General features: G+C 38.4%; 1 protein-coding gene across 1 annotated transcript in view; it reads right to left on the bottom strand.

Annotated features, from left to right (window-relative positions):
* FAM227B (family with sequence similarity 227 member B) overlaps positions 1-27036 on the bottom strand; it is a 234173-nt gene that overhangs the window by 20893 nt on the left and 186244 nt on the right. The window contains exons 12-13 of the mRNA XM_036249266.1: positions 17954-18039; positions 13854-14014 (exon numbers count right to left, since the gene is read on the bottom strand). Coding sequence (XP_036105159.1) covers positions 13854-14014; positions 17954-18039 — 247 coding nt within the window. The remainder of the gene's footprint in view (positions 1-13853; positions 14015-17953; positions 18040-27036) is intronic.

Genomic DNA, 27036 nt, shown 5'->3' on the forward strand with positions numbered 1-27036 from the left:
TGTATTCATTGCCATTTTGTTTGTTCATATGTTTTATCTTTTTCTTCAAAAAGACCCTTCAACATTTCATATAATAATAACGATTTGGTGGTGATGAACTCCTTTAGGTTTTTCTTGTCTGGGAAACTCTTTATATGGCCATCGATTCTAAATGACAGTTTTGCAGGATAGAGTAATCTTGGTTGTAGGTTCTTGGTTTTCATCACTCTGAATATTTCTTGCCACTCCCTTCTGGCCTGCAAAGCTTCTTTTGAGAAATCAGCTGACAGCCTTATGGGAACTCCCTTGTAGGTAACTAGTTGCCTTTCTCTTGCTGCTTTTAAGATTCTCTCTTTGTCTTGAACCTTTTGCATTTTGATGATGATGTGTCTTGGTGTGGGCCTCTTGGGGTTCATCTTGTTTGGGACTCTCTGTGCTTCCTGGACTTGTATGTCTGTTTCCTTCACCAAGTTAGGAAAGCTTTCTGCCACTATTGTTTCAAATAGGTTTTCAATTTCTTGTTCTCTCTCTTCTCCTTCTGGCACCCCCAAGATGTGAATGTTGGCATGCTTGAAGTTGTCCCAGAGGCTCCTTACACTATCCTGATATTTTTGGATTCTTTTTTCTTTTTGCTGTTCTGATTGGGTGCTTTTTGCTTCCTTATATTCCAAATCGATGGTTTGCTTCTTGGCTTTACCTATTCTACTATCGAATCTGTGTAAATTATTCTTTATTTCAGTTAGTGCCTCCTTCATTTCTGACTGTGCATCCTTCATTTCTGACTGGTCCTTTTTTATGCTCTTGAGGCCCTCACTAAGTTCACTGAGGTTCTCACTAAGTTCACTGAGCATCCTTATAAGCAGTATTTTGAACTCAGCATCTGTTAGGTTGCTTATTTCCATTTCGCTTAGTTTTTTTCCTGGGGTTTTGTTCTGTTCTTTCATTTGGGACCTGTTTCTGTGTCTCCTCATTTTGGCTGCCTCCCTGTGTTTGTTGCTGTGTATTACTTAACGAGAGATATGGGGCTATCTGAGGCTAGATGCTGCTTGTTTGAAAGAATTTAGGAAAACCTGAAGCAGGATCCAAGACAGGCCAATCCTATGGGTAAGCAAGTGGCAACAGCTTGGGTGGGCCTGAAAGTTGGGTGGGGCAGGGCCTCAGGGAATCACCAGGGCAGGGCAAACAGTGTGAGCCAAGTTGCTGGAGTCCTAGATATGGCGGCCATCTGCTGCCCCAGGGAAGGTCTCACCAAAGAAACAAAGGCCTCTGACAGCACGTTTGTCCCAGAGAAAGCCCCCTCTCCAGCCCTCTCTCCAATGCCAAACTGCTCAGTTCTCCCCTGTATGTCTCTGGTGCCCCTTGAGCTGCCTCCCCTCCAAGCTTAGAGGGAATGAGTCTGATAAGTCTGTGTGTGGGCCCTTTAGGAGGAACTGCCTGGGGCTCCAGCTGCCTCAGCCTCCCTGAGCCTCAGTTCTCACTGTTTTTTTCAGCCAGAAGTTATGGGGATATTTCTCATCCTGGCACTGGAACCCTGAGTAGGGCACCTGGTGTGGGACAGGGACCCCTCAGTCCTCAAGGAGGACCTTCCCAGCCGAGGTAGCTTCCTGATTCTTATCTGCCACACATGGGTGTGGGGCCAACCCATCATGCCTCCGCCCCTCCTACCAGTCTCGATGCTGCTGCTGCTTTAATTCTGTAGTTGTGGGACTTCCATTCCGCTTGATTCCAGGCGGTTTTGAATGATGGTTGTTCTGTAGTTTAGTTGTAGCTTTGATGTGGTTGTGGGAGGACGCAATACCACGTTTACCTATGCTGCCATCTTGACCGGAAGTCCAAAAGATAAGACTTTGAACCAACTAAAATAGCTTGCTCATTAAAGCTTACTTCAAGACCCTTGCTTCACTAGAACCACCAATTCAAAATTATAATATCATTAAACTCTTCCCAGTCCCAACCAATTTCCTGCCTATGCGGCCTGACTTAAAATCGTCCAAGTTGGGCCCTAAATTCCTACAAATATCATCCTTTAATTTACCCATTTTTAGACATTACTAGAACTGTTTAATTGTGTTCTCTCTTACTACAATAAATCTACTAAACTTAGCTTTATTTGGCCAACAGGTTATTCTAGTGATGTTTTTGGATTGCTGACAGCTGAAACTGGGAAAATGGAGTCTATGTATTCTTTTTCTCAGTATAGCCTCGGAAGAACTCAGAAGGATTAACAAAATGAGAAAGTTATTTCAGAAAAAAATCGAGCTATTTACCAATTTACCAATCGATGGTGTGGAAAGTTAAATTCCTCCAACAGAATCATAAATTTCAGGATTCAAAGGACTTGAAATGTATCTAGTCCAACCCATCTGCTTGATTGATTGATGGAGCTAGAGAATAGGCTCAGATTACAGTACTTTCCCCTCTATATGCTAAAGAGGCCTCTTCAGTGCAACCAAGGGCTTTGGGTTTCCTCTCTGCTTCCTCAACTCCCCTCTTTATTCTCTTCCTTTCCACTGCCTTAATCTACCATGTCCCTGTTTACCTCTTTATAGACAACTGGAGGAAATATCAGTCCTCCATCATGTTCTGGTGAAGAGGGTTTCTATTGCCACAGGGTTTTTAGGGCTGGGTGTTTTCTTTTCTTTTCTTTTTTCCTTTTTAATTAATTAATTAATTAATTAATTAATTATTGTTACAAATGTTCCCCCCCCCCCCAATTACTCCCTTCCTTCCTCCCCGCTTTGTTGTCCATGTCCATTTTTCATGCACACATGCATATAAGTTCTGTCTCTCCCCCACCACCTCCTCTTCTGGGGATTGTCAGTCTGTACCCCACTTCCACATCTCTGGGACTACCCCATTCCTCAAACTGTTATGTTCATTCTATTTCACAAAGAAGTGAGATCATATGATACTTATCTTTCTCTGTTTGGCTTGTTTTGCTTAGGATAATACTTTCCAGGTCCCTCCATGTCGTCTCAAAGGATAAGAGATCTTTCTTTCTTACAGCTGCATAGTACTCCATTGTGTATATGTACCATTGCTTTTTTATCCATTTGTCTACTGATGGACATTTGGGCTGTTTCCAGATCTTAGCAAGTATAAATAGTGCTGCTATGAACATGGGGGTACATATATTCTTTCTGATTGGTGTTTCAGGCTTCTTAGGGTATATTCCTAGAAGTGGGATCACTGGGTCAAATGGAAGTTCAATTTTTAATTTTCTGAGGTAACACCACATTGTTTTCCATAGTGGCTGCACCAGTCTGCATTCCCACCAGCAGTGTACTAGAGTCCCCTTTTCTCCACACCCTCACCAAACTTGTTTGATGATTTGTTGATGGTGGCCATTCTGAAGTTGTGCAGTGATACCTCATTGTTGTTTTAATTTGCATCTCTCTGATGATTAGTGATGTTGAGCATTTCTTCATATGTCTCTTAGCCATTTGTATGTCCTGTTTGGAGAGGTGTCTATTTAGTTCCTCTGCTCATTTTTTAATTGGGTCCTTTGTCTTCCTTTTGTTGAGTTGTATGAGCACTGTCTATATATTGGAAATTAACCCCTTATCTGATATATCATTGGCAGTTATGCTCTCCCATACAGTGGGTTGCCTTTCCATTTTGATGATTGTATCTTTTGCTGTGCAGAAGCTTTTGAGTTTGATGTAGTTCCATGTGTTCATTTTCTCCTTTGTCTCTGTTGTCTTAGGTAATGTATCAGTGAAAATTCTGCTGCGTATGATGTCTGAAATTTTGTTGCCTACAGTTTCTTCTAGGATTTTTACGGACTCATGAGTCATATTTAAGTCTTTTATCCATTTTGAGTTTATTCTTGTGTATGGTGTAAGTTGGTGGTCTAGTTTCATTTTTTTTCATGTAGCTGTCCAATTTTCCCAACACCATTTATTAAAGAAGCTGTCTTTACTCCACTGTATGCTCTTGCCACCTTTGTCAAATATTAATTGAACATATTGTCTTGGGTCCATTTCTGGGTTCTCTGCTCTGTTCCACTGGTCTATGTGCCTGTTCTTGTGTCAGTACCAGGCTGTTTTGATTACAGTGGCTTTGTAGTATAACCTGAATCTGGTAATATGATCCCTCTTACTTTGTTCTTTTTCAATATTGCTGTGGCTATTTGACATTTTTTTTTGGTTCCACACGAACTTTTGAAGTATTTGTTCTAGTTCTGTGAAGTATGTTGTTGGTATTTTGAGGGGATTGCATTGAATCTATAGATTGCTTTGGGTAGTATGGACATTTTAATGATGTTAATTCTTCCAATCCATGAACAAGTTATGTGCTTCCACGTTTTTATATCTTCCTCTATTTCTTTTTTTCAATGACCTGTAGTTTTCTGCGAATAGTTCCTTTATTTCTTTGGTTAAGTTTATTTTTAGGTATCTTAATATTTTTGCCGCAGTGGTAAATGAGATTGTTTTCTTAGTTTCTCTTTCTGTGAATTCATCATTGGTGTATAAGAATGCCATCGATTTCTTGACGTTAATTTTGTATCCTGCTACTTTGCCAAATTCATTTAAGTCTAGTATATTTTTGGTGGAGTCTTTGGGGTTTTCTATGTATAGTATCATGTCATCTGTGAATAATGACTGTTTCACTTCCTCCTTTCCAATTTGGATCCCTTTTATTTTTTCTTCCTGTCTGATTGCTGTGTCCAAGACTTCCAGTACTATGTTAAATAAGAGTGGTGAAAGTGGGCATCCTTTTCCTGTTCCTGTTCTTAAGGGAAATGCTTTTAATTTTTGCCCTTTGAGTATGATGTTGGCTGTAGGTCTTTTATATATGGCCTTTATTATGTCAAGATATGATCCTTCTATTCCCACATTGCTGAGCATTTTTATCAGAAATGGATGCTGGATTTTGTTGAAGGCTTTTTCGGCATCTATTGATATGATCATGTGGCTTTTATTCTTCATTTTATTTATGTGGTTTATCACATTTATTGATTTGCGAATATTGTGCCAACCTTGCATTCCTGGGATAAATTCCACTTGGTCATTGTGAATAATTTTTTGATGTATTGCTGGATTTGATTTGCTAGTATTTTGTTTAGGATTTTGGTGTCTATGTTCATGAGGGATATTGGCCTGTAGTTTTCTTTCTTTGTAATGTCTTTTTCTGGTTTTGGAATAAGAGTTATGCTGGCCTCATAAAAGGAGCTTGGAAATCTTCCTTCTTTTTGAATTTTTAAAAATAGTTGAGGAGAATGGGTGGTAGTTCTTTTTTGAATGTTCGGTAAAACTCCCCTGTGAAGCCATCCGGGCCTGGGCTTTTGTTTGCTGGGAGAGTATTGATTATATCTTCAATTTCCTTAGTTCTTATCAGTCTGTTCAAGTTTTCTCTCTCTTCCCGGTCCAGTTTTGGGAGACGATGTGTTTCTAGAAATTTGCCCATTTCGCTTAGATTGTCGAATTTGTTGCTATATGATTGTTCATAGTAGTTGTTAACAATCTTTTGTATTTCTGTGGCGTCAGTCATCAGTTGTTACTTCTCCTCTTTCATTTCTGATTTTGTGTATTTGTGTTCTCTCTGTTTTTTGGTGAGTGTAGCTAAGGGTCCAGCAATCTTGTTTATCGTTTTGAAAAACCAGCTCGTTGTTTCATTGATCCTTTGAATTGTTTTTTTGGTCTCTATGTCATTTATTTCTGCTCTGATCTTTACTATTTCCTTCCTTCTACTTGCTCTGGGGTTATCTTTTGTTTGCTTTCTAATTCTTTAAGTTGTGAGGTTAGATATTCTACTAGAGATTTTTCTTGTTTCTTGAGGTAGGCCTGTAGTGCTATGAACTTCCCTCTCAGAACTGCTTTCGCTGCATCCCATAGATTTTTTGTTGTTGTGTGTTCATTTTCATTGGTTTCCAGGAAGTTTTAAATTTCTTCCTTGATCTCCTTGGTAATCCATTCATTTTTTAATAACATGGTATTTAGCCTCCATGTGTTCAAATGTCTTTGCACATTCTTGTTCCAATTGATTTCTAGTTTCATGTCATTGTGATCTGAGAAAAAATCCATTCATTTTTTAATAACATGGTATTTAGCCTTCATGTGTTCAAATGTCTTTGCACATTCTTGTTCTAATTGATTTCTAGTTTCATGTCATTGTGATCTGAGAAAATGCTTGATATGATTTCAGTTTTCTTGAACTTGTAGAGACTTTGTTTGTGTTCTAACATGTAATCTATCTTTGAGAATGTCCCATGTGCACTTGAGAAGAATGTGAGTTCTGTAGTTTTGGGGTGTGTAATTCTCTGTGGATATTTATTAAATCCATTTGGTCTAGTGCTTCACTTAGAATCTCTGTTTCCTTGCTAATTTTTTGTCTAGAGGATCTATCCAGTGATGCCAGCGGGGTGTTGAAGTTCCCTGCTATGATTGTATTGCTATTGATTTCTCCTTTGAAGTCTTCCAGAAGATTTTTAATACATGTTGGTGCTCCTATATTGGGTGCATATTTGTATATCAAGGTTATATCTTCCTGTTGGATAGATCCTTTCAATATTATGTAGTGGCCTTCTTTGTCTCTAGTTATGACCTTCATTTTGAAATCTATTTTATCAGATATGAGTATGCTACTCCAGCTTTTTTTTTCCTTTCCATTTGCCTGAAAGATTTTTTTTTTTTTTTTTTTTTTATCCTCATCTGAGGACATTTTTCCATTTTTTGTTCAGGTAGAGTGGGAGGGGGAGAGAGGAAGAGACAGAGAAACATCGATGTGAAAGGGACACATCCAGTGGCTGCCACCCGCACGACCGACCAGGGCCGGGGACAAACTGCAAACGAGGTACATGCCCTTAGCGGGAACCGAACCTGGGTCTCTCGGGACCGCAGGCCGATGCTCTAACCGCTGAGCCAAACCGGCCAGGGCGCCTGAAAGATTTTTTTTCATCCCTTCAGTTTCAATCTATGTGAGTCTTTTGTTGTGAGGTGGGTCTCTTGTAAACAACATATAGATGAATCATGCTTTCTTATCCAATCAGCTACTGTGTGTCTTTTTATTGGAGCATTCAATCCATTTACATTTAAGGTGATTATTGATATGTACTTATTTATTGCCATTTTTGTTTAGTGTAGTTATATTTTTCTTCCCGTTTCTCCTGCTAATTACAAGGGCTGGGTGTTTTCAACAGAAAGTATTTTAAAAAGACTTCCCATTCCAGGAAACCAACATCTGGTTTCTATTATCTGAAAGGTCTCATTAACTGATAATATTGTGATGTTCACATGCCTATTTTTGAAGCTGTAGGAAAGTGGGGGTTACATTTTCTGGGGTACAATATCATAAATAATGGAATAAACTTTCTAGCAGTGTAGGCTTTCCTATTCACTTCACTATGAGAATTTTAGAAGTGAGAGAAAAGGTAGCATATGTTGTCTTTACTGGAAAAATAACTAGATGAAAGGGTTCTGAATTAGAAGTTTTTTGAACACTTATCTTTTACCTAACGTTATTTAAAAATATAATTACAATATCCTTAGTAAATTTTAACTTGAAATGTTACTGATTTAAAATTGAAAAATACAATCGATAGTAACTTTAATAACAATTCACAAGCTATTGTGCACATATTAGTGAGAAAAAGTCTATGAATGTACATGTGACAATGACTTCAGAAATCTTTCTATAAATAGAAGTAAAAAGAAGTTGCACATGGCTCTGAAGAGTTTCCTGCTGGACTCTTGCTGTGTGTTACACAGAGTTGGTGACCTTTCATGAGTCTCAGGGTTTCTTCTTTTTTCCCCCACTGTTGACTATTTGCCTCCTCCACATCACAGATAATTCACAACAGATGACTTCTTTTGTATAGCTTTTATTCTTTTTCTGGGGTCAACTTTGATATATCACACATTGTTTTCAATTGTAGAGTTTAATACTCCACCCCTAAAAGTTTTTACATGTCAAAAAGCCTGTGTATGTGTGTGTGATGGTGGAAGCATGTGTTTACAGCAATACAATGCACTCATTATGACACTGCACTGAGTTTAAATTGTTTTCTAAATTGCAACTGAATATGAGCATTCTAAACTCAAGTTAGAAATATAGGTGTATCCTATGGACTTTTTTTTTTCTTTCACAAATTTTTTTTTCCTTATTAATTTTTTAGCGAGAGAGGAAGGGAGAGAGAGAGAGAGAGAGAGAGAGAGAAACATCGATGAGAAAGAACATCGATTGGCCACCTCCAACATGCCCCCCACTGGAGATTGGGCCCACAACCTGGGCATGTGTCCTGACAGGGAATCAAATCAAGGACCTCTTGGTGCATGGGTTGATGCTCAACCTCTTTTTAACAGGACCCACACCAATGACACTTTGTTCCTGAGTTTTCTTTTTGTTTTTTAAATTTGTGTTTTACATGTTAAAATGTTACTAGATTTTTGGGTATTTCTTTGTTAGTTTACTCTGAACACAAAAAGGACTTGAGATAGTTTATAAAAATACAGACAATGTGAGAAGGGAAAATTAGGAGCTACAAATACATGTTGCACCAGATTCTGCATAGTTTAAAGACACACTACTACATTCCACTCTGAGTCCTAGAAAAGGTTTTTTGTCTCCTTTTTACTCATAACTCTATGCTAAGTGAGCAAGTTAAAAAATTCAAATATCATTCACAAAAATATTCACATTTCCTACTAATAATGATTCAGTGTCATTATTCTTCTCATAAATACACATTAAAAGATCTCTCAGAATCATGAACACTGCTGTGATTTATTAGAACATTTGCTCCATCCTTCTCTCTCTCCACATACATCTGCAGTCTTTGCTGTTTATATATGAATACTAAAATATTGACAATAGCAATCCTCCCTCTTGTGACTTTGGAAAATCACTGTGAGTTAAAAGAAATATTACCTATGATATTAAATTTATTTTTAAATATATCTGTTCCATAAAACTCTAATTTAAAATTGCATAGTGACCTTAGGAACTATGCCTGGATACCTACATGCAAAAAAAAAAAAAAGAAAGAAACTCGACCACCAACTTACACCATACACAAGAATAAACTCAAAATGGATAAAAGACTTAAGTGTGACTGTGAATCCATAAAAATCCTAGAAGAAAATGTAAGCAACAAAATTTCAGATGTCACATGCAGCAGAATTTTCACTGATACAATGCCTAAGGCAAGAGAAACAAAGGAAAAAACTTATTACATGGGACTATATCAAACTTTAAAGCTTCTGCACAGAAAAAGAAATAAATATCAAAATGGAAAGGGAACCAAGATATGGGAAAACATAACTGCCAATGATACATCAGATAAGGGGTTAATTTCCAAAATCTATAGAGTGCTCATACAACTCAACAAAAGGAAGGTAAAGAACCCAATTAAAAAATGGGCAGTGGACCTAAATAAACACCTCTCCAAACAGGACATACAAATGACCAAGAGACATGAAAAAATGCTCAACATCACTAATCATCAGAAAGATGAAAATGAAAACAACTAGGAGGTATCATTTCACACCTGCCATCAACAAGTCATCAAACAACAAGTGCTGGTGAGGGTGTGGAAAAAAAGGGGACTCTAGCACACTGCTGGTGGGAATGCAGACTGGTGCAGTCACTATGGAAAACAATATGGTGTTTCCTCAAAAAATTAAAAATTGAACTTCCATTTGACCCAGTGATCCCACTTCTAGGAATATACCCTAAGAAGCCTGAAACACCAATCAGAAAGAATATATGTACCCCCATGTTCATAGCAGCACTATTCACACTTGCTAAGATCTGGAAACAGTCCAAGTGTCCATCAGTAGATGAGTGGATAAAAAAGCTGTGGTACATATACACATACACAATGGAACACTATGCAGCTGTTAGAAAGAAAGGTCTCATATCCTTTGAGATGATATGGAGGGACCTGGAGAGTATTATGCTAAGTGAAATAAGCCAAAGAGAAAAAGACAAGTAGCATATGATCTCACTTATTGGTGGAATATAATGAATAAGCTAATGAATAAAATAGACCCAGAGATATGGAAAGGAGTATGGTTCAGACTGACAAACCTCAGAGGAGTGGGGCTGATGGGAGGGATGAGATGAACCAAAGAACTTATATGCATGTACACATAACCAATGGACATAGACAACAATGCTGGGGGAGGAAGGTCAGGAGGAGGATGTCGGGGGGGGGGGAGAAACATCTGTAACAAAAATAAATTAATAAAAATTGCACAAATAAAATTGTATAGTGACCAATATTTAAGCTTGTTTAAAAGAGTGTATCATAAGAATATCTTATTAAATAGATAAAAGGATTAAGCTTTTTTTCTTTATTGATTTTTAGAGTGAGAGGAAAGGAGAGAGAGAGAAAGGTAGAAACATTGATGAGAGAGAACATTACTGGCCAACTCCTGCATGTCCCCCACTGAGGATTTGGCCTACAACCTAGGCATGTGTCCTGACCAGGAATCAAACTGGCAACGTCTTGGTGCATGGGTTGACGCTCAAACCACTGAGGCACAATGGCCAGGCTAAAATAATTTTGTAATAGAATTGCATAGTCATGCAATCTTCAATGTCTGAAGGAAAAACTGCTAAATTGATCTAATGTTGGACAACCCTAGAAATATCAATTAGCTATTTATCCTCAAGTGTGAGGGACATTATCATGGCAACCCCCACCCCCCCTTATTTTTCATCTTCTGTTGACTTCTCTGACTGTTACCACCCTTCCCCCAAACCATAATTACAATTCTCCCTAAAAGCCTGGAACAGGCTTTATCTTCCTCTGGGGCTCCACAGTCCCTGGGGAAGCAGGTCAGCACCAGCGTGTTCCAGCACCTCTGCCCTGAAACCTGGCCGCCCGGGACAGACTCCAAGTGCTGTCATTTGCTGTTCTCAGGTATGTCACCTAACTTTCCCGGGCCTCAGTTTTCTTGTTTTGAAACAATGATAATATCTAGCTCAGAAGTTCCCATGAGAATGAAATGAGTTAATAAGTATAAAGTGCTTAGAAGAGTACTTGGTACACAGTAATTATTCAATAACTTTTTAAAAACATCATTTAAATATTGGTGACTTTATAGATTGACTTTGTACCAATGACTGACAATTTTTTTTTCTTTCCTCTAGGTGTTTTTTAATTTTAAAGATTATGTCAATTCTTTTTTTTTGACAAATAAGATGAACTTTGGTCTTATCTTTATATAAAACCATGTTATACCCACCCATCAGGCATTTGTTTAGCAACTATTGCAGGCAGGATACTTTTTTCAGGTGCGAGGGATAGAGAGGCAAATTTGTACAGCAAGCCGCGTACCCTCTGTGCGCTTTGGTCTCCTCATCTGTAAAGTGCTATGAGCTGGTTTCATAAAGTATATGAAGTGTATCATAAGAATAAGATGAACATTCCAAACTCAAGAAGTTCCTGGTCGCAGGACCCTTGCCATTCCTGTGATAACATATAGGGAAATTCAACACTTGAAAAAATTGCCAAGTGCTGATGAATGTGAGGCTCTATTATGATTTTGTTCATCATTAGATCTAGAACATTTTTTCTTATCCGTGCCTATTATATTTTACAAGCTCAGAATACATTGTGGAAAGCCCCATTACTTTCCAATGGGTGATTTTTTTTTTCAAATTTTTATGGACTGAGACATATTCCTAACAGGTTTCATGCTTCAGATCTCCATCTCCTCCCCAACTCGCTCACTCGTCCCACATTCCCAGTGAACTGGTGTATGAATCCTAGCTTAGCCACTGAACAAGTCCATGCTCATCAGAAATAGAAACACAAGATTAACATTATTTTTACCATCACGATAAATATTAGTTAAAAATCAAATTGATCTACTATGAAGGTTTTTGATACCTTTCAAATTTCACTTCTAGAGATTTAAAATTTTTGTTTCAGACATAATTCAAGGTTGATGAGAATCACTGCATCATTACTTAAGTTACAAGTCTTAACACAGACTGATTTACCCATATAGTTAGCCTTTTTTCTTGTGTTCCAGAGCCATTCAAGTTAATTCCATGTGTTTGTGGTCAGTTTGACTCTAGAGGCTGGCTTTACTGCAATGGGGGAGAAATGGCCTGGGAGAGGCCTGAGAATCTGCTGGAGCAGTGGTTTCCACACTTTCCTGATCATGTATCCCGCGAGTGAAAGCTATGCGAGCATACTCCCATACAGGTGTAACTTTAAATTTGTAAATTATATATGCACATCAATCTGTATTAATATATTACATACATTATAAAAATATACAGTGGAGAAACAGAAAACAGTGAGATGAAAAAATATTTTAAAAAATAAAATTTAACATTTTTAATGGAACACTTAACCTTTAGTCCTCAAATTGCAGAGATTTGTACTGATGTCTAGACCGTGGTTTATAAATGCCTTGCAAATTAAACTGGCATACTATCAGTTGATAATATTAAAAAGTATCACATACACTTAAGGCCAGATTCATTGTTTATAAAATGATGTATATCCATATTTCAAATAGTCTTTCTGAATATTTTTATTTTTATACTTTTGGTCTACATCTTGGCAGAATTGAATAGATCACCATTGACTTCATCTCTTAGTGTGGCTGGAAGTGAGCTCCTTCAAAGAGTAGGAAAAATACGGTTCTGCTAAAATTTCTTTTCTTTTTTAATTGAATTTACTGAGGTTACAGTGGTTAATAAAATTATATAGGTTTAAGGTGTACAATTCTAGAATATATCATCTGCATGTTGTATGTGTGTTCACTACCCTAAGTCATGTCTCTTTTCATCACCACTTATCCCCCCTTTACCCTCTCCTGATTCCCCCTCCCCCATTTCCCTCTGGTAATGACAATACTGTTGTCTATGAGATTCTGTTTTGTTTTTTGCTTAATCCCTTTACCTTTTTCACCCAGCCCTCCTCTCCCCTCCCCAATGACATCTATTAGTCTGTTTCTATTTCATTTATTAGTTTATATGTGGAATCTAATTATTTCTTGCATCATAAATATTATCATCAATCCATAGTTCTTTCCAGAAATCATTTAAAGCTATTGTTCCACTAGTGAGTTGTTACTTTATTTAAAACTAGATGATATAATCTATAAATCTGCTTAACTCCCCCAAAGAAAATAGCACCATGTTGTGATGCTTAGAAAGCAACACAAAAGCAAAGAGGCCATCATTATCCCTCAACACAGTCGACTGCAGACTGAAATATCAGCTGAACAAGGTACTTGTTTACTGAACATTAGTGATGTCCAGCTTTATGTTTTATTTTCAAGACAGAAAGACATGTAAATAAGAGTCCTGATATATTTTTTCTCCACCCAGAGCTATTTATACTTCAGTTTGGAAAGCATGGTATTAGATCCATTGGGTTCATCTGAGTCCCCGTGAGCCTGGGCTGGGCTGGGTTATGCAGAGGGAGCACAGGAGTGCACATAGAACTCTGGGCCCTGCTCCTGCTGTAACCAAAGAGCTCCAATTTCATTTATTTTATATTTTACACATTAAGCTTTTTGATAAATTTTCTTTGGAACAAATGATTCTACAACAAAAACATGTTTGAAACTCTTCTGGAGAAGCCTAGAAGCCCATTACTCACAGTTCTGACAAATGTTTGAAACTGAACATTAAATACTAAGTTGCAAAGACAGTCTTTTAACTGAAGAGCTAAATATACCAGTTTCTAAAGTTCCTGGGTTTTATGTTTTGACATGAAAAATGATAGCCTTAGATCTAAAAGAGAAAATACTTTAACAAAACATGCTACAAAAGTTTTGAACATGATTAAATGCTAAATAAAAGCATTGGTTAAAAAACATTATTTTTTTTCTTAATTGAGACAATAAAAGATTTTCAATATTTTAAAAATAGATCATATTAAAGTGAAGCTTAAAAAAGGATATGGTTCTCGTGATATTTCAGTGAACTTAATCTTGCTTCGCCTAGAGGCTTTGGGAATACCAGCTAGCTCATGCATCTTAAGATAATATAAAATCAGTGGACTCTGACCTCCAAAGTTGAAGAGCACACGGTTAAACTCTGGACCAGTGCTACTATAGTGGGACTGTGAGGGAAAGAAAAAATAAAGTCAGTTATTAATTTGGTGTGTTTTTAAAGAATTATAAATAAATTATAACTGTATTATAACTACCATCTAGCATAATAAAATAAAGTAAATACTTCAAAGCATATTCTTAATAAAAGAAATTTACTAATGTATCTATGATTATATGCAATAAAGTTCTCCACGCTTTTTGCTTTATCAGCACACTTGAAGGTAGGTCAATAGAGATTATTTTGTCTAAAGAACAGAAGTAAAAAAGAATGAAGAAGATGAACAAAGGCCTAGAAAAAGGGGCAGGAAAAAATATAAAGAAATAATAACTGAAACTTTCCAAATTTTATGAAAAATATACCTAAGAAACTTAATTTCAAGTAGAATAAGCTCTTACCTAGACACATCATAGTCAAAGTTTGAAAGACAAAGACCAAAAGAAACATCTCAAAAAACAGCATGTCTAGAAACCTTAATAAGATTAACAGCTGACTTCTCATTAGAACAAAGGAGATCAAAGGCAATTGGATAACATAATCAGAGTGCTGATGGAAAAAAATGTTGACCACAAATTCTGTGTCAGGGAAATGACAGTCAGAAATATAATTGCTTCAAGATTCTATTATTGACTTCTTGTGGAAAACAAGTTCAGCATAGCAACTACTTATCTGCTAAGTCTTTCCTCAATACCTGTAATGCCTAGAAGAGAGATTTATTATTGATTCTATTTCCTATGGGGAAATAAGATTTTATTCTCTTGCTTTTATTGATACATAAAATTCTCTTGTATTCCCTTTGCTTATGGTCACTTTTTAATTTTATTAATTCATAACTGCTTCAGAATTATTTTAAAAGTGGGATTATGATAATCAAAAGCAATTTTTTGATGGTGAAAAATTAAATGTCAATATCAGATATATTTTCTATGATGTAAATCATTTCCTTTATCTTAATCTTTCATGACAATTTATATCAGGTTATATCTAGCCTGATTTTCTAAATTACATGCAAAACCAAGCCAAGCTCCATTTAGATTAAAATGAAAATTTTCCTGTCTCAAAAGATCATTTTATGACCCCTTTCCAGGCTTCTGTCTTGTATACTATAAGTCAGAAAGTCTACTTTACTGAAATACCACAAATAGATATTTTTGCTATTTTTCCATGCAATTATCAGTGTTCAATTTAGAAAAAGCACAGCTCCTTCTTCATCTAAGATAATCCCTGGTTTTTTAAGGATAGTTAACCAGGCAAGAGCAGAACTAGGCATTAAATGCAAATTCAGTGTTTTGTGGAGGCTCAGCCATTTTCTTAGATACTTTAGAGCAGAAAGTACCATGTTGCCCAAAGAACTCTTGTTAGAAATATCCACAGTGGCCCTGGCTGGTTTGGCTCAGCAGTTAGTGTGTCGGCCCATGGACCAAACAGTCGCAGGTTTGATTCTGATCAAGGAAATGTACCTCAGTTTAGGTTCACCCCTGGCCCTGGTCAGCGGGAGGCAACCAATCAATATGTCTCTCTCACATGGATGTTTCTCTCTCCCTCCCTCCCACTCTATCTGAAGATAAATGGAAAAGTATCCTTGGGTGAGGATTAAAAAAAAGAAATATCCAAAATGGCCAAAACAAGTAACAGAAGCCCCCCTGCTTCCATTCACCCTACAAAAGATATGACATAAAATTGTCAGAGAATTTTGATTCCATAAATAGGACTTTTATCATCAAAGAACTATTTGTTACTAATTTTGAAGAACCAAACAATCCTATAAATTTTGGATGGGTCACAGGGGGTGTACCAGAAAGTCCAAGGGATGGTTTTGGTGCTAAATCTTTCTGTTAATTTATTAAAAGATAATTGCCCGTACTGATTGCAAAACTAAGCTTTGATTTGCTATGTTTTAATGTGTGTCCTGTCAATGCCCATATGGATATTGGAAACCCACAGGCACCCATTCAGCATTTGGACAACTCTGGTGCTTAAAACATTATTCTTTATGTTGAACTGAAATCTGTTTTCATATAGCTTTCACCTATTTGTAAAAGTAAAATATGTTTTGGTTTGCACTAGTAAAAAAAAAATCTTTTCTGAGCCATAAAAAAAACATCTAATCCTGCTCTCTGTTAATAAGGTCTCCAGGGTTTTTTCTTTTCTAGTAGAAATGTTTTTAAACATTTTGATCATTGCTCAAACAATATGGTTTCAGAGTCCTTCATCATTTTGGTTATATTCTGTTCAGAATACTTCTAATTATCTACACCCTTTTATAATGAAGCTCTCGAAAATTAATATAAAACACAATTACTGTCAAATCAGCATAGAATTAAGTCCACATGTCTATTTAAATAGTCAAGAATACAGTAGATTTTGGAGTCAACAACATTCTACTGTTGACACATATAGATCTTACCACCAGAAATACTTCCCAAAGCTATTCGCTGCCCCCAAGCCAAGGCTTTCTCATGTTGTACCTCTGCAGTTCTAATTTTGGACCTCTATACTTTTCCACAATAAAAAGTTTATTTTCTAAGGTCAGGCTTTTTACTCTAGCCTGTTGTAAACTTTTGGTCATCCAATGTATTAATAATTCTTTTAAGTGTATGACTTCTACATATCTAATACAAATGGCAACCATATTAAAAAAATTTTTTTTTCTTTATTGAGAGAGGTTCAGAAAGAGAAGGGAGAGGGAGAGAGAGAGAGAAATATTGATAGAGCGAACATTGATTGGCCACCTCCTTCATGCCCCCCACTTGGGATCTGGCCCACAACCTGGGCATGTGCCCTGACTGGGAAGCGAACTGGCAGCTCCTTGGTGCATGGGTCGACGCTCAACTAGTGAGCCACACTGGCCAGGCGGCAACCATATTTTTATCCAAGTTGTTGATAAAGTAGTCTGCATGGAACAGGGCCAATAATGCAACAAGATGTATCTGCAATTTATTTTCTATCTTTTAATAGTGTTACCTGAAAAAGGTTGTACAGTCAGTTACAAATCCATCTCTATTTCTTCAATTGTATGTAAAGTGTAAAAGACCATTTTTAGTGCTTGCTGAAGATGAGATATACAATTTTTATTACATGTCCCTGATTTCTATATCTGTCCACCCTTCTTGCTCCCCACCCAAAAGTGTGATATTGTCATCATCCCAAATTGACTACTGGAGACCACCAGTTTCCTTGCTAAGTACTTACAAACCATTGTTGGCAGTGCTGTGAAGGCTGAAAGAGATTCTATATGCCTGGATTATCAGAGTCCAGGAAATCTGCGAATACTGACTTCCAGAAAGAGGATTTTATATAAACATAATTCAAAATTTAAAATAATGGACAGACTTGACTAGATAATTCAGACAAAATTTTAGCAATAAAGACTTCAACAGATTAAAAACCTAACTGTTTAACGAGTTATGAGATAAAACTCAAAAATTTCAAGCCAATAACCTCATTAAATCTTGGCTATAGAGACAAAAGGTGGCAAGTCCATAGGCTCTCTATTTTGGAGGCACCTTCAGGAAAGTGGAGAAACATAGCATTTACGACTTAAAGAGTAACAGTGTCTACATGTACTCAGTTATTCCAGGACCATGGCTTAAAAGATGGGGACAGGTCAACCATTACAGAAAACTCCTTTGAAATTTCCAGCAAATGTGACTGATGCTTACTGAGATCGAGCCATGTTTGCAAGTCAGTCCAAGGACAAGTAGTGCTAACAGTGTGAGAACAAATAAATGTTATGTTTTTTTCTTTTCCCATTAGAGATGAGAATTTTTAAAGAAAAAAATAAGACTTTTTAATATTAATATTAACCCAGTAAATCACTTTGATCATTACATTTTTTCTAAGATATATATCAAAAATAAAATAACCAACAATGTCTACATCAAACTGTTCAACTAATTATATTGCAAATTAAAGAAGAACGTAAAAAAAAATTTACTGCACTTCAAACCTTTGTTGTTGGTCTTAATAATTTTGATTCTTCCTTGGTTGTGGTATATGTTGCTGGGATCTTTAAAATTTTCATCATATTGAAGTCTATAGATAAAACAAACACATACAATATTTTAAAAATATTCTGGTTTTCTTTTTCTTGACAAAAGACATGATGCCCCTTCTTTCTCCTAGAAATTCACTCTAAACATGGAGAGAGGCAAAGACGGATGGGAGATGTTTAGGATATTATTATAGCTTTCCCTAGTCAGAGGAAATGAATATTTCATCCCATTTTCTCATAAATTGCTCTAAGCTACCATTTATTAAGAATACATGGAAAAGCCCAGGTCTTTTGCTTCTGAACCCAGAGCTCTTTTCATGATCTCTAGTTAAATGCAATAGGGGGCTTGGCCCTCTGCATGTTAGAATCCACCTTTTCCACATACTCACAGCACACCCATATCTGATGATTTTTCCATGCAACCAGCATGAATGCACATGAGGGTATCTAGGGAATCTTGTCATGTCTTCCAGGACTAGAGAACAGCATGATTTAATCAGCTGTGTCAATCAGCCTAAAAGTAGTTATTAAGATATCCTAACACAGAGCAGAGAAAACAGGTGATCTAAGAGGTTTATGCTAGATTCTGGCATTATTATCATCAATTACCATGTAGACTAATTAGATCTAGAGGCTGTGATGTTGATGAGAAACATCTGAGGAGTTGAGGAGAGTCACTTGGACTGATTTTTGATATTAGACATGAAAAGATTTTAAATATTAGCCTGAAATATTAGAGGCAAGTGGGGATTTATCTTTGGCTGAGATTAAATAATTGGTTAGCACCCAGCCAGTGTGGCTCAGTAGTTGAGCGTCGACCCATGCACTAAGAGGTCACTGGTTCAATTCCTGTCAGGGCACATGCCCAGGTTGTGGGCCTGATCTCCAGTGGGGGGGGGGGGCATGCAGGAGGCGGCCAATCAATGTTCTCTCTCATCAATGTTTCTATCTATCTCTCCCTCTCCCTTCTTCTCTCTCTAAAATCAATAAAGAAAAAAATATTAAAAAACAACAATTGGTTAGCAAGGAATCTACAGTTTAAAATTTTGAGTGATACCAATGTTAGATTGAGTTGGAGTTAGAATTGGCAGGAAAAGTAGTAAACCACATAATTTCTTTTCTTTAAAACTTACTCAAAAGCATATAACTTTGTATGGAGAGGAATTTGGCGATATCTACCCAAAATACATATTTTCCCCTTCACCCAGCAATTTCTCTCCTAAGAATATATCATACACAACCTCCTAAATATGAAATAAAATAGATACAAGTTTATTGATTTGTGGCATAACTTGAAAATTTAGAGATGATCAACAACCCATGTATGTAGCAGTCAAGCTGTGGCTGAATAAACTAAGGCACACCCATGTGAAGGGATACTATGCAGCTGTAAAAAGCAATGAGGAGAAGGAGAAGGCAAGATGGCTGAAGCCTAAGGAAGTTCCTTCCGCTTGCTCCTAGCACAGGACCAAACTTGAGGCTAAACTGCAGAACATTCAACTTGAAAACCACCTGAAAATAGCTGATTGGAAGCACTGCCAGTGGGAATATGGAGAGGGCACAGGAGAAGATGCCAAGTGGGTGAGCAAACTCGTGCAGCTGGGAGGAAGGGGCGGTAGCACACCTCCTGCCCTCTGGGAGTGGGGGATTCAGCCCCAAACAAGAGCATCAGAGAAGGGAAGGGGAGCACACATAGCATCGAAATCAGAGGTGAGTTGGCCCTCCAGGGTGACTCAGCACTAACCCAGGCTACAAGCGAAGGCTGTCACAACACCAGCCTGGGAAGCTCACTCTGACTGTGGGCGCTGGGAGGGGCCACAAAGCAGAATAGCAAACCCGAGGAGGGATCTGAACGGATCACACAGCAGTGAATTTGAGGGGCTGATTACTCACTGAAAGAACTTTGAAGGGGGCTAGTCAGAGTGCTGGGGAAAGAGGTGTGTTGCTCCCCACCTCCAGGAAAAAGGAGCTGTCCCTTCCCCCACCCTTGGAACAGTTCTGGGTTGGAAGTCAGCACCCCAGTGGCAGGGCCTAGGGGTGCTGGAAATTTGGATCCCCAGGTGGGAGCCTGGGCAGAAGTCCCACCCAGCAAGAGCAAGTCATGCTGAAAGATTAAAGAGCCAAGCAGGGCATTTTTTTTCTTTCTCCTTTTTCCCCCCTCAACCCTCCCCTGCTTGGGGTGGTGACCAGGGGGTGCCAGCAACCCAGCCAGAGATGAGGCACAGGAAGGAAAGAAAGAGACTGCCTGCCCCTCCTGTAAACTATAGGCACCACCCCCAGTGCAAATGTGTGTAAATTATACTGACAGAGCCCAGGCTATCCTGGAAGGGAAAGCAACCCAGAACAAATACATTCACGTGACAAGCCCTAGAGCAGACCCAGCCTCTGGTCTAGGAAAGCCCTGCCTACTGGACTGCCTGGGATCCACCCTGCAGGGCTTCAGCCAGGAGATCCAGGGCCAGGCGGGAATAGCAATTCATATTGGCCTGCACCAGAGAACTGTCCAAGGGGACAGGGACCCACACACCAAGAGGCCAGATCCAAAAACATCTGAGCAAAATCCAATGAGCTCCATAAATAGCAGATCCAAAATTTGTTGTTGTTGTTTTGGTGTTTTTATTTTCTTTTTAATTTGCATTTTTATTGTAATATTTTTTATTTTCCAATTTTTTACCTTCTTATTTTATATTTTATTCAATTTAGCATTATTACTTTCTAAAATTGTTATTATTTCAGTCATTATTTTCTTTTTTTTATTAATTAATTTTTGTTACAGATGTTTCTCCTTTTTCTCCCACTGATTCCCCCCTCCCCTCCCCTCCCTCCCTGCCCTTTCCCCAGTTTGTTGTCCATGTCCACTGTTCATGCATACATGCATATAAGTTCTGTGGTTTATCTCTTCCCCACCACCCCCCTATTTAGGGGATTGTCAGTCTGTATCCCATTTCCGCGTCTCTGGGACTACCCCCTTCCTCAGACTGTTATGTTCATTATATTCCACAAATAAGTGAGATCATATGAAACTTGTCTTTCTCTGTTTGGCTTGTTTCACTTAGGATGATACTTTCCAGGTCCCTCCATGTAGTCTCAAAGGATAAGAGGTCTTTCTTTCTTACAGCTGCGTAGTACTCCATTGTGTATATGTACCACTGCTTTTTTATCCATTCGTCTACGGATGGACACTTGGGCTGTTTCCAGATCTTAGCAAGTGTAAATAGTGCTGCTACAACATGGGGGTACATATATTCTTTCTGATTGGTGTTTCAGGCTTCTAAGGGTATATTCCTAGAAGCGGGATCACTGGGTCAAATGGAAGTTCAATTTTTAATTTTTTGAGGTAACACCATATTGTTTTCCATAGTGGCTGCACCAGTCTGCATTCCCACCAGCAGTGTACTAGAGTCCCCTTTTCTCCACACCCTCGCCAACACTTGTTGTTTGATGATTTGTTGATGGCGGCCATTCTGACAGGTGTGAGGTGATACCTCATTGTTGTTTTAATTTGCATCTCTCTGATGATCAGTGATGATGAGCATTTCTTCATATGTTTCTTAACCATTTGTATGTCCTGTTTGGAGAGGTGTCTATTTAGTTCCTCTGCCAATTTTTTAATTGGATTCTTTGTCTTCTTTTTGTGGAGTTGTATGAGCACTCTATATGTATTGGAAATTAACCCCTTATCTGATGTATCATTGGCAATTATGCTCTCCCATACAGTGGGTAGCCTTTCCGTTCTGATGATTGTATCTTTTGCTGTGCAGAAGCTTTTGAGTTTGATGTAGTCCCATGTGTTCATTTTCTCCTTTGTTTCTATTGCCTTAGGTGATGTGTCAGTAAAAATTCTGCTGTGTATGATGTCTGAAATTTTGTTGCCTACAGTCTCTTCTAGGATTTTTATGGATGCATGAGTTACATTTAAGTCTTTTATCCATTTTGAGTTTATTCTCGCGTAGGGTGTAAGTTGATGGTCTAGTTTCATTCTTCTGAAAGTGGCTGTCCAATTTTCCCAGCACCATTTATTAAAGAGGCTGTCCTTACTCCACTGTATGCTCTTGCCACCTTTGTCAAATATTAATTGAGCATATTGCCTTGGGTCCATTTCTGGGTTCTCTGTTCTGTTCCACTGGTCTATATGCCTGTTCTTGTGCCAGTACCAGGCTGTTTTGATTACAGTGGTTTTGTAGTGTAACCTGATATCTGGTATTGTGATCCCTCCAACTTTGTTCTTCCTTTTCAAGATTGCTGTGGCTATTTGAGGCCTTTTTTGGTTCCATATGAACTTTTGAAATAATTGTTCTAATTCTGTGAAGTATGCCATTGGTATTTTGTTGGGGATTGCGTTGAATCTATAGATTGCTTTGGGTATTATGGACATTTTAATGATGTTAATTCTTCCAATCCATGATCAGGGTATGTGCTTCCACTTTTTTATATCTTCCTCTATTTCTTTTTTCAATGACCTGTAGTTTTCTGCGAATAGGTCCTTTATTTCTTTGGTTAAATTTATTCCTAGATATCTTAATTTTTTTGCTGCAATGGTAAATTGGATTTTTGGCTTAGTTTCTCTTTCTGTGAGTTCACCATTGGTGTATAAGAATGCCATCGATTTCTTGACGTTAATTTTGTATCCTGCTACTTTGCCAAATTCATTTATTAAGTCTAGTAAATTTTTGATGGAGTCTTTGGGGTTTTCTATATATAGTATCATGTCATCTGCAAATAATGACAATTTCACTTCCTCCTTTCCAATTTGGATCCCTTTTATTTTTTCTTCCTGTCTGATTGCTGTGGCTAAGACTTCCAGTACTATGTTAAATAGGAGTAGCAAAAGTGGGCATCCTTGCCTTGTTCCTTTTCTTAAGGGAAATGCTTTTAGTTTTTGCCCATTGAGTATGATGTTGGCTGTAGGTCTTTCATATATGACCTTTATTATATCTAGATATGATCCCTCTATTCCTACACTGCTGAGCGTTTTTATCAGAAATGGATGCTGGATTTTGTCGAAGGCTTTTTCAGCATCTATTGATATTATCATGTGGTTTTTATTCTTCATTTTATTTATGTGGTGTATCATGTTTATGGATTTGCGAATATTGTACCAGCCTTGCATCCCTGGGATGAATCCCACTTAATCATGGTGGATAATTTTTTTGGTGTATTGCTGGATCCGATTTGCTAGTATTTTGTTTAGGATTTTGGCATCTATGTTCATCAGGGATATTGGCCTGTAGTTTTCTTTCTTGTGTCTTTTTCTGGTTTTGGAATTAGAATTATGCTGGCTTCATAAAACGAGTTTGGAAGTCTTCCTTCTTCTTGAATTTTTTGAAATAGTTTGAGGAGAATGGGTATTAGTTCTTCTTTGAATGTTCGGTAAAACTCCCCCGTGAAGCCATCTGGGCCTGGGCTTTTGTTTGCTGGGAGAGTCTTGATTACATCTTCAATTTCTTCTGTTGTTATTGGTCTGTTCAAGTTTTCTATCTCTTCCTGATCTAGTTTTGGGAGACTATGTGTTTCTAGAAATTTGTCCATTTCGCTTAGATTGTCAAATTTGTTGCCATATAATTGTTCATAGTAGTTGTAAACGATCTTTTGTATTTCTGTGGTGTCAGTTGTTATCTCTCCTCTTTCATTTCTGATTCTGTGTATTTGGGTTCTCTCTCTTTGTTTCTTGGTGAGTCTAGCTAAGGGTCCATCAATCTTTTTTATCTTTTCGAAAAACCAGCTCGTTGTTTTATTGATCCTTTGAATTGTTTTTTTGGTCTCTATGTCATTGATTTCTGCTCTGATCTTTACTATTTCCTTCCTTCTACTTGCTCTGGGGTTTTCTTTTTGTTTGCTCTCTAGTTCTTTAAGTTGTGAAGTTAGATAGTCTATTAGAGATTCTTTTGTTTTTTGAGGTAGGCCTGTAGTGCTATGAACTTCCCTCTCAGAACTGCTTTCGCTGTATCCCATAGATTTTGTGTTGTTGTGTGTTCTTTTTCATTGGTTTCCAGGAAGTTTTTGATTTCTTCCTTGATCTCCTCGGTGACCCATTCATTGTTTAATAACATGCTATTTAGCTTCCATGTGTTCAAATGTCTTTGTATGTTCTTCTTGCAATTGATTTCTAATTTCTTGCCGTTGTGATCTGAGAAGATGCTTGATATAATGTCAATCTTCTTGTAGAGACTTAATTTGTGCCCTAACATGTGGTCTATCTTTGAGACTGTCCCATGTAAACTTGAGAAGAATGTGAGTTCTGTAGTTTTTGGGTGTAGTTCTCTGTAGATATCTGTTAAATCCATTTGGTCTAGTGCTTTATTTAGAGTCTCTGTTTCCTTGCTAATTTTTTGTCTAGAGGATCTATCCAGCGATGTCAGCGGGGTGTTGAAGTCCCCTGCTATGATTGTATTGCTATCGATTTCTCCTTTGAAGTCCCCCAGATGTTTTTTAATATATTTTGGTGCTCCTATATTGGGTGCATATATATTAGTCAAGGTTATATCTTCCTGTTGCATAGATCCTTTCAATATTATGTAGTGGCCTTCTTTGTCTCTACTTATGGCCTTCATTCTGAAATCTATTTTATCAGATATGAGTATTGCTACCCCAGCTTTTTTTTCTTTTCCGTTTGCTTGGAAGATTTTTTTCCATCCTTTCACTTTCAATCTATGTGAGTCTTTTGTTGTGAGGTGGGTCTCTTGTAAACAACATGTAGATGAGTCATGCTTTCTTATCCAGTCAGCTACTCTGTGTCTTTTTATGGGAGCATTCAGTCCATTTACATTTAAGGTGATTATTGATATGTACTTATTTTGCCATTTTTGTTTACTGTGGTTCTGTTTTTCTTCCATTTTTTCCTGGTAATTACAGCAGTTTGTTTAACATTTCTTGCAGTGCTTGTTTGGTGCTAGTGTATTCCCTTAGTCTTTTTTTTTTTTTTTTTTGTCTGGGAAGCTCTTTATTTGACCTTCTATTTTGAATGATAGCCTTGCTGGGTAGAGTTGTCTTGGATTCAGATCCTTGTTTTTCATGACCTTGATTACTTCATGCCATTCCCTTCTTGCCTGTAGTGTTTCTTGTGAGAAGTCAGCTGAGAGCCTTATGGGGTTTCCTTTGTAGGTAACCTGTTGCTTATCTCTTGCTGCTTTTAGGATTCTCTCTTTGTCTTTAATTTTTGGCAGTTTGATTACTATGTGTCTTGGTGTGGGCCTGTTTGGGTTCTTCTTACTTGGGGCTCTCTGTGCTTCTTGAACTTGAATGCCTTCTTCCTTCACCAAATTAGGAAAGTTTTCTGTCACTATTTCTTTGAATATATTCTCTAACCCTTGCTTATTTTCTTCTTCTTCAGGTACTCCTATGATGCGAATATTATTACGTATGCAGTTGTCCCACAGTTCTCTTAAGCTGTCTTCCTGTTTTTTAATGGTTTTTTCCTTTTGGTTTTCTGATTGGTTGATTTTTTTCTAGCCTGTCTTCTAATTCACTGATCCTGTCCTCAGCTTCTCCTACTCTGCTTTTTAGACCTTCCAACGTGTTTTTCATTTCTGATATGTCATTCTTCATTTCTTCCTGTTGGCTTTTAATTTCCATCTGGTTGATTTTTTTTTTTTTTTTTTTATCCTCACCCAAGGACACTTTTTTATTCTTTGTTCAGATAGAGCAGGAGGGAGAGAGAGAGAGAGAGAGAAACATCGACGTGAAAGGGACACATCGAGTGGCTGCCACCCGCACGACCAACCAGGGCCGGGGACAAACTGCAACCGAGGTACATGCCCTTAGTGGGAACCGAACCCGAGTCTCTCCGGACCACAGGTCGTTGCTTTAACCGCTGAGCCAAACCGGCCATGGCTCCATCTGGTTGATTTTCAACATTTCTATGTCTTTACTCATGGTGCTCATATCCTTCCACATACTGTTGAGCTTTCTCAACATCATGGCTCTAAATTCTAGTTCTGTTAACTTGCTTAACTGCACCTCATTTATCTCATCTTGCGTAGAGGTCTCATGTTCTTACATTTGGTCTTTGTTTCTGTTTTTCACCATTTTGGCTATCACAGTGGGCTTTGGAGTCTGCCAAATTTTCCCTGTGGGTGTTGGTGTTCTGCTGTTTGTGGTTCCCTCTCCTGGGTTTGGATGAGCCAGGGAGGACCCACTTTAAGCACCACCTTCAAGTCTTAGCTTTTCTGGTTAGTGTTGCTAGCCCAGGGAATGGTCGTTATCCTCTAGCTTTTTTTTTTTTTTTGCCTGGAGGCTATTAGTAGCGGTCACCTGAAGACCCTTGGTGTCTGAGTTGCCTGAAAAACTCCCTCAGGTGCTCAGTGTAAGAGGATTTCCCGAGGTTGAGGCAGCTGCTGATTGTTAATGGGCCTCAAGTAGCATTTCAATGGCCACCAGGTGGGATTTAATCTCTGAGGGAGGGGCCTCCACCTCGCCTCTCCCCAGGGCCCTAGGAAGGAGTAAAATGACCACAGTCCTGAGTGGCTGCACTCAGCGAAAGCTCTTAGCACCCTCCAAAACCCGAGTGTCCCCACACAGTTCCAGTCCAGTCTGCCTTCCCTCTGCTGAAGCTCAAGGTGAGTGGCTGCTGCCAATTTAACCTCTGTCTAGACTCTGCGTCATGGAGCCGCCTGGGACTTTTAACCCAAGAGTGCTGCTTCCTGCCAAGGGCAGCCACGGCTGTGGCACCAGCAGAGGGTTTTGCACTCAGCAGAAGCCCCAGGACTGAGCTGCAGTAGCGAGACTCTGCCGGGGTGGCAGCAGCTTCCAGCAGAGTCCCCTCGTCCCCGCGAATCTGTGCGGCACCAGCCGAGGGCTTAGCACGCAGAGTTCACAGGAGTCAGCCTGGGTAGCAGCGTCCAGTTGAGTCCCCTGGTCCGAGCCAGTCCGTTCCAGCCCTTGCGGCACCAGTCGAGGGCTTAGCAGGCAGCAGGATTTGCAGGACTCAGGCGGGGTCACAGCAGAGGCTTTTGCAGCAACTTCCCTCCACCGCTGCTGAGTTTCCTGGCCCCAGGGAGTGCGTGCCGCACCAGCCGAGGGTTTGGGAGGCAGGAGAGTTC

This window comes from Molossus molossus, unplaced genomic scaffold (genome assembly GCF_014108415.1).
Source record: "Molossus molossus isolate mMolMol1 unplaced genomic scaffold, mMolMol1.p scaffold_m16_p_1, whole genome shotgun sequence".
NCBI lineage: Eukaryota > Metazoa > Chordata > Mammalia > Chiroptera > Molossidae > Molossus > Molossus molossus.